The 6803-nt window shown below is 64.4% G+C and overlaps 2 protein-coding genes across 4 annotated transcripts; both read left to right on the top strand.

Annotated features, from left to right (window-relative positions):
• Positions 1–27: 27 nt before the first annotated feature.
• NAT6 (N-acetyltransferase 6 (GCN5-related)) lies at positions 28–3572 on the top strand. 2 transcript variants are annotated; one of them, XM_014538969.1, is made up of 2 exons: positions 28–116; positions 2507–3572. In XM_014538969.1, exon 2 carries the CDS (start codon positions 2626–2628, stop codon positions 3391–3393), a length of 768 nt encoding a protein of 255 aa, XP_014394455.1. In that variant the 5' UTR covers positions 28–116; positions 2507–2625; the 3' UTR covers positions 3394–3572. The 2 variants fall into 2 exon arrangements, with proteins under 2 accessions (XP_014394455.1, XP_014394456.1); XM_014538970.1 differs by having other exon boundaries at positions 40–116; positions 2435–3572.
• On the top strand, positions 41–6452 carry HYAL3 (hyaluronoglucosaminidase 3). Of its 2 annotated transcripts, XM_005865388.2 has the most exons (4): positions 41–116; positions 4257–5165; positions 5544–5633; positions 5749–6452. In XM_005865388.2, exons 2-4 carry the CDS (start codon positions 4278–4280, stop codon positions 6022–6024), a joined length of 1254 nt encoding a protein of 417 aa, XP_005865450.2. In that variant the 5' UTR covers positions 41–116; positions 4257–4277; the 3' UTR covers positions 6025–6452. The 2 variants fall into 2 exon arrangements, with proteins under 2 accessions (XP_005865450.2, XP_014394454.1); XM_014538968.1 differs by lacking the exon at positions 5544–5633.
• The last annotated feature ends 351 nt before the right edge of the window (positions 6453–6803 follow it).

Genomic DNA, 6803 nt, shown 5'->3' with positions numbered 1-6803 from the left:
CTCCGCCGCGCCGCTAGGGGGCAGCGCGGACGGATGAAGGAGTCCGAGCCAGAGACAACGAGATCTGGAGCTGCGCGGAGCAGGACGCCGAGCATCCTGGAGCCCAGCTTCAACATGTCAGTACCGCCCCCTCCCCACGCGCGGCGTGTCCGTCACCCTTGTCCCCCGCGCTTCTGTCCGCTCCCTGCGTAAGGTCACGTGGCTCTGTCGCTCCTCTCGCTCTCCCCGCGTCTGGGGTCCCCTCCCGGAGCATGCCGAGCCACACCCAACCGCTGTCAAGTTTTCCCTCACCTGCAACCAGCCACCTGCGAGCCCCTCACCTGCAACCAGCCACCTCCGCAGCAGCCGCAGCCCTTGACCAGGAGGGAGGGAGCCCCAAGATCTGCATCTAGACCAGGAACCCCAGGCTTCCCCGCGGGTTTAACCCCTTCGTACCAACCACCACCCCCAAAACGCCATGGTTCATGGCCCACTGGGAGGGAGGAGGAAACCGAGGCACAGGAGGGACAGGGCCGCCTATCTCTGAGAGCCCAGGAACCCCGCCCACGGTGGGTTTGGTTGGTACGAAGGGGTTAAACCCGCGGGGAAGCCTGGGGTTCCTGGTCTAGATGCAGATCTTGGGGCTCCCTCCCTCCTGGTCAAGGGCTGCGGCTGCTGCGGAGGTGGCTGGTTGCAGGTGAGGGGCTCGCAGGTGGCTGGTTGCAGGTGAGGGGCTCGTAGCCTTCGGAGTGGACTGTGGCGTGAGGGGAGGGGCGAGCTGTTACTGACATTGGCCTCAAGCCCGGGGGGCTCCTGGGGGGCTGGGGAAGGGAGCCAGGACGTCTCCTCTGGTGAGAAGGTGAGTAGAAGAGTGGGGAGCAGCACGCCTCACTCAGCCCCCACCATATGCCAGAAATCCCCCCAGCATGGACCCCCTGCCTGCAGGGCTTGGGGCAGAATGGGCCAACAGTGGGGTTTGGGTGCAGGAGGTCGGGCCCCAACCTGGTGGCCGTTGGACCCCATGGATGTAGGAAGGAAGCTGTGGTCCTTATCTAGAGCGGCTACGGAAGACACCCCAGCCGGTGGGGAGCCAGGCTCGCAAGAGCCCCAGTGTGTGTGGCCGTGAGCAGGGCCCTGCTGGTACTGCTGAGGCCCTGTCTGAGGGGACAGTTGGCTCCGTGACCCTCCGAAGTGTCCTGAGAGAGGAGGTGTGATTGTGGACGCACAGGTTGGACTGAAGCCGTTCTGGCTTTAACGATGGAGAAGGGGCCATGAGCCAAGGAAAACAGGTGCCTCTAGAAGCTGGAAAAGGGCAAGGAATGGGTTTTTTCCTGGAGCCCCCGAAGGGCCCAGTCCTGCAGAACCTTCACTTCAGCCCAGGGAGACCCATTTCAGGTGTCTGCCCTCCCAAACTATTACAGGAATACCTTTGTATTGCAAGCACATGCGCGCACACGTCCTGAGCTGGGCTGGGCAGTGTTGGGGAGGGGCCGTGGCTGTGTGTCCCAGGCCAGGAAGCCCATCCAGGGAGGGGAAAGAGCCTGATGGGTGAGTGAGTGGCACAGCAGCCCCCCGCCCCCCGCCGGTCAGTTATGTGGCGGCATGGCCCACGGGGTTTAAAAGTGTGGCCTGGAATTCGGGGATGGGAGGAACTCCTGAGGACAGCCATGTTGCCTCTGAAAGGAGCCCTGGGTGGCTTTAAGCAAGGTGGTCATTGCGTCTGCTTTGCATGTTCTGCCTGATGGCCAGCCAGTCGCGATGCTGTGGGGCTAGATCAACTGTCCTGGGGAGGACAGCGCTGCAGCCAGAGCAGCCGGGCCAGGACTCAGGCCTCGGTCTCCATCCAGCGCGGGGCAGGGCACCTGAACCCATCCCACTGAGTCCACCCCGCTCCCCCCCATATAGGTCCCTCCAGTTCACCTGCACTATCAGGTGAGCTTTGGAACAAGGTGCAGTCCTCCACTCCTTTGCTCTAGGGCAGTGGTCGGCAAACTGCGGCTCGCGAGCCACATGCGGCTCTTTGGCCCCTTGAGTGTGGCTCTTCCACAAAATACCATGTGCAGGCGCACACGTACAGTGCGATGGAAACTTCGTGGCCCATGCGCAGAGGTCGGTATTTTGTGGAAGAGCCACACTCAAGGGGCCAAAGAGCCGCATGTGGCTCGCGAGCCGCAGTTTGCTGACCACTGCTCTAGGGCACATGGCTCCCCGGGCACTCTGTCCACTCGTCCCTGCCCCAGCCCATCCTCCCTCCTGGCACAGCCGAGCCTGGCTGGTGTCCACAGCAGGAGCACCTTGTGGTCTGAGGAGATGCCACTTCCTGGAGACCTTGGCCTGAACCCCCAGCCTGGCACTGAGCCACCTGCAACCTGAGATATGAGCCCGGCTCCCAGCCTGACCCTGACTCAGCTGAGCCGGAGCTGACTGAGCCTCGCTGCGCCGACCCCTCCCCTAGACCCTCCCCACTGGGTGGAGCTGATCCTGAGTACCAGCCGGCGGCGGGCTGACTCTGGATCCTGCCTGCCAGCTGGCGCTGACCCTGCGATCCAGGCTGGCCAAGCTGCCCCAGGATCCTGCACACCAACAGAGCGGACCCGGAGCCCCAGGCCGGCTGCGCTGACCCCGGGTGCTGCATGCCATCCAGAGATGACCCCCCTTCCTGGCTTGACTGAGCTGACCGTGGACCCCCCACACCAGCCAGAGGAGACCCGAGCCCCCGGCCTGGCTATGCTGACCCTGGAGCCTGTGCACTGCCGACCTGAGCTCCTGGACGCCTGCGCCGACCTCATCAACGAGCAGTGGCCGCGCAGCCGCGCCTCCCGCCTGCACTCCCTGGGCCAGTCCTCCGACAACTTCCCCCTCTGCCTGATGCTGCTGAGCCCCCACCCCACGCCCGGGCACCCCCCCATTGTGGTGGGACATGCCCGCCTATCGCGGGTGCTAGACCAGCCCCAGAGCCTCCTGGTGGAGACAGTGGTGGTGGCCCGGGCCCTGAGGGGCCGTGGCTTTGGCCGCCGCCTCATGGAGGGCCTTGAGGCCTTTGCTCAGGCCCGGGGCTTCCGCCGGCTGCACCTTACCACCCATGACCAGCTGCACTTCTATGCCCACCTGGGCTACCAGCTGGGGGAGCCGGTGCAGGGCCTGGTCTTCGCCAGCCGACGGCTGCCCGCCGCTCTGCTCAGTGCCTTCTCCAGGGCCCCATGCCCCCGGCCACCCTGCAAGGCCCCTAGCCTGGCTGCCCACACTGCCCCCAAAGCCTCCAAAGGGCCATCATTGCCGGCACCCCCTCCCCTGCCTGAGCCCTTGGCCACCTCACCGCCCCCTCCACCCGGGCTCTCCCCACCAAGCCTGCTGGAGACGGGGTACCATGACCTGAGAGGAGACCCCATATTTTGGATGGAGAAGGACATCTGAGGGGCACCTGGGACAGGGCACCATCTTTCTGGTTCAGTGGACTCCCCAGGACAGTCCCAGCCTCAGCCCCTGGCCCCGGGGGCAGCTGAGTGCCGGTGGGGTGGGGCCGGGACATGGCTCCCTGGCTGGGGCTCCAGGCTGTCAGTGTGGCTGAATAAAGGCTTCTGTTGGGTGTGGCTATGACAGTTGATTTGTTGACCCCCACCCTCGCCTCCCAGGCTCATCTTAGGTCCCGGTCCCTGCCGGAGCCCACGTCCACTTCCGCCGTGGACGGAGGGACTCCTGCCTTTGCCCCTCCCACTCCGCCAGGCTCAGGAGGAAGGTGTCTGTTCTCTTCCACATCCACTCACTCGTCACCACTCCCTGAGCACCTACTGTATGTCAGGCCCTGGGCTGGGCACAGGCAATGGGGAACTAGACCGACAGATAGGATCTTGACCCAAGGGGACAGAGAGATAGGGAGACAGACAGCCTACAGTGGCAGGATGCATGCTGGGACCAGGGGAGCCCGTGCCCTCACACCACCTGGAGACCCAGGAGGCCTCCCGGGGGAGGTGGGAGAGACCTGAGTGCTGAGTAGGCAGGTGGGGCTGAGGGCTCTGGGGCAGGAAAGAAGGTGGGCGGGCGGAGGGAGGGAAGGAAGGACTGTGAGAGCTCCGGGTGGGGGTGGGAGGCCAGGGACGGAGAGCAGTAGGGGAGCGGCCCAGGCCAGCGCAGGGTGTGGCTGCTCTGAGAGGCCTCCGGGACCCCTTGGGGGCCATGCTTTCCCCTCTGTGGGGAGGGGCTAGGGACGCTCTCCCCGCTTCCCCTGCTGTGTGGAAGGCATGGCCTTGGACTCTAAGCTCACACCCTCTCTCCTGCAGGTCCGTTCCTGGGGCAAGACCATGCAGCTGGGCGCGGCCCTGGTGCTCGGGGCGGCCCTGTGCCTGGGGTGTGGCCAGCCCCTGGCTGGGGCCCCTGAACACCCCTTCTCCGTGCTGTGGAACGTGCCCTCGGCACGCTGTAGAGCCCGCTTTGGTGTGCACCTGCCACTAGCGGCCCTGGGCATCACTGCCAACCGTGGGCAGAGTTTCCACGGGCAGAACATCACCATCTTCTACAAGAACCAGCTCGGCCTCTATCCCTACGTGGGGCCCAGGGGCACAGCTCACAATGGGGGCATCCCGCAGGCTGTGCTCCTTGACCGCCACCTGGCACGCGCCGCTTACCAGATCCGCCGCAGCCTGAGGCCCGGCTTTGCCGGCCTGGCGGTGCTGGACTGGGAAGAATGGTGTCCACTCTGGTCTGGGAACTGGGGCCGCCGCCGAGCCTACCAGGCAGCCTCGTGGGCGTGGGCACAGCAGGTATTCCCGCACCTGGGCCCCCAGGAGCAGCTCCGCAAGGCCCGGGTAGCCTTTGAACAAGCAGCGCGAGCCCTGATGGAGGGCACCCTGCAGCTGGGCCGGGCACTGCAGCCCCGGGGGCTCTGGGGCTTCTATCACTTCCCGGCCTGTGGCAATGGCTGGCACGGTATGGCTTCCAATTACACAGGCCACTGCCACCCAGCCGCCCGTGCCCGAAACACCCAACTGCATTGGCTCTGGGCCGCCTCCAGCGCCCTCTTCCCCAGCATCTACCTCCCGCCCAGGCTGCCGCCCGCTCACCACCAGGCATTTGTGCGACACCGCCTGGAGGAGGCCTTCCGTGTGGCCCGCTCTGGGCACCCCCACCCCCTGCCGGTCCTGGCTTACGCCCGCCTCACGCACCAGGGTTCTGGAAGGTTCCTGTCCCAGGTGAGTGAAAGCTGGTGTGCAGTGGGGAGGCCTGGCCCTGTCCTAGGAAGGTCTGGGCAGAAGACCTTGCCCAGGGGGGTGGGAAGGGGAGGGTCTGGTTCTGAGGGGGGCAGTCCTATCCTGGTCATCTGACAGGCGTGCCTCTGCCCTGGAAGTCAAGGTCGTGGGGAAGGCACGGCCAGCCTTTGGTGCCCTGATCTGAGGGGAGACATTCTCTGAGTGGAGGGCCGAGAAGCCACTCGGGCTCAGTGCCAAGGGGCCCTACTCTAGAGGGGGAATCAGATTGTGGCACGGAGTCAGGAAAGTTTCTGGAAGGTGGAAGTAGGCCCAGGTGGGCTTGGCCAGCTCAGCCCGGGCTCAGCAGCTCTCTGCCTCCAGGACGACCTCATGCGGACCATTGGTGTGAGCGCAGCGCTGGGGGCAGCCGGCGTGGTGCTCTGGGGGGACCTGAGCCTCTCCAGCTCCGAGGTGATCATTGCCCCTCCAGCTGCCACGCAGCCCATGCTGGGGCTCCCAGGCTGGGGGAGAGACCATGCCAGGGCCACGGAGCAGGCACACTGATGCGTCCCTCCCCTTTCCTCAGGAGAAGTGCTGGCACCTTCATGACTACCTGGTGGACACCCTGGGCCCCTACGTGATTAACGTGACCAGGGCGGCCACAGCCTGCAGTCACCAGCGGTGCCATGGCCATGGGCGCTGTGCCCGGCGAGACCCAGGACAGCTGGAAGCCTTCCTGCACCTGCAGCCAGATGGCAGCCCTGGAGCCTGGGAGCCCTTTAGTTGCCACTGTTACTGGGGCTGGGCGGGCCCCACCTGCCAGGAGCCCAGGCCGACGCCAGGGCCTCAGGAAACAGCATAAAGCCAGCGGTCACCTGCTGTGACCCTCTTGTCCCTGCTGCCATTTCGCAGTCCTTGAGGATTCTGTCTCACTCTTGTTCTATTTAGCTTAACAGTCCTCTCATCCACACACCCTACCTCCCATGGGATCCCTGGGGAGTGGAAGGGGCCAGAAAAAAATTTCCACTGTTTTAAAACCAGAGGCCCTCTGAGATCACCTGACCCCTGCTACAAAGGCAGCTGTCCTAGGGAGAGAGTCAAGGTTCCAGATGGTTAGGGTGCCAGCCCAGGGCTCTGTCCCTACACATCACTGGGTCCATGGAGATGCCGAAGGAAGGGGACCTGTCCAAGGGCAGGTGGGTCTCAAGATCTTGACTAAGGTCTGTACGTGCTAAACTGCTGTCTGTACTTTGCTTTCATCATAAAGTCACTCTTTCCTTCGCTGCCTGAGGTTTGGCTGTTCTCTATGTTGTCCCACGCCCCATGCTCATCGAGGCGCGAGTGTCCGGCTGCAAGTGTCCTGCGTGGTGGGCGGCTTAGTTTCAAAGTTAAGGATTGTGCGCGTTTGCAGGTGGTGTGGGTGGGGAGGACACAGAGCATTGTGGGTGCATAGTTTAGCCGGAGTCGTGGGCTTAAGGGTTACGGGAGTAGACTACAGTTCCCGAGATGCCCTGTGGACAGTAATACGCGCGCACAGCCCCCTGGGAGTAGTAGTTTCGGCCTCGTGGCTGTGGGTCTGGACCGGATGGCCAGGAACTCGCCTTCCCGGCAACCTGTGTAGCAGGGCGGGGCGCCTCGGCC

Source organism: Myotis brandtii, unplaced genomic scaffold (assembly GCF_000412655.1).
Source record: "Myotis brandtii unplaced genomic scaffold, ASM41265v1 scaffold207, whole genome shotgun sequence".
NCBI lineage: Eukaryota > Metazoa > Chordata > Mammalia > Chiroptera > Vespertilionidae > Myotis > Myotis brandtii.
This window is presented reverse-complemented; position numbering and strand designations above follow the sequence as displayed.

Excerpts from the sequence above, each read along its gene's own strand:
- NAT6 (XM_014538969.1), top strand. The coding sequence starts at position 2,626 with ATGACCCCCCTTCCTGGCTTGACTGAGCTGACCGTGGACCCCCCACAC.
- HYAL3 (XM_005865388.2), top strand. The coding sequence starts at position 4,278 with ATGCAGCTGGGCGCGGCCCTGGTGCTCGGGGCGGCCCTGTGCCTGGGG. Across the intron at positions 5,166-5,543 it reads CTGGAAGGTTCCTGTCCCAG|GACGACCTCATGCGGACCAT; the intron begins GTGAGTGAAAGC and ends CTCTGCCTCCAG. Across the intron at positions 5,634-5,748 it reads TGAGCCTCTCCAGCTCCGAG|GAGAAGTGCTGGCACCTTCA; the intron begins GTGATCATTGCC and ends CCCTTTCCTCAG.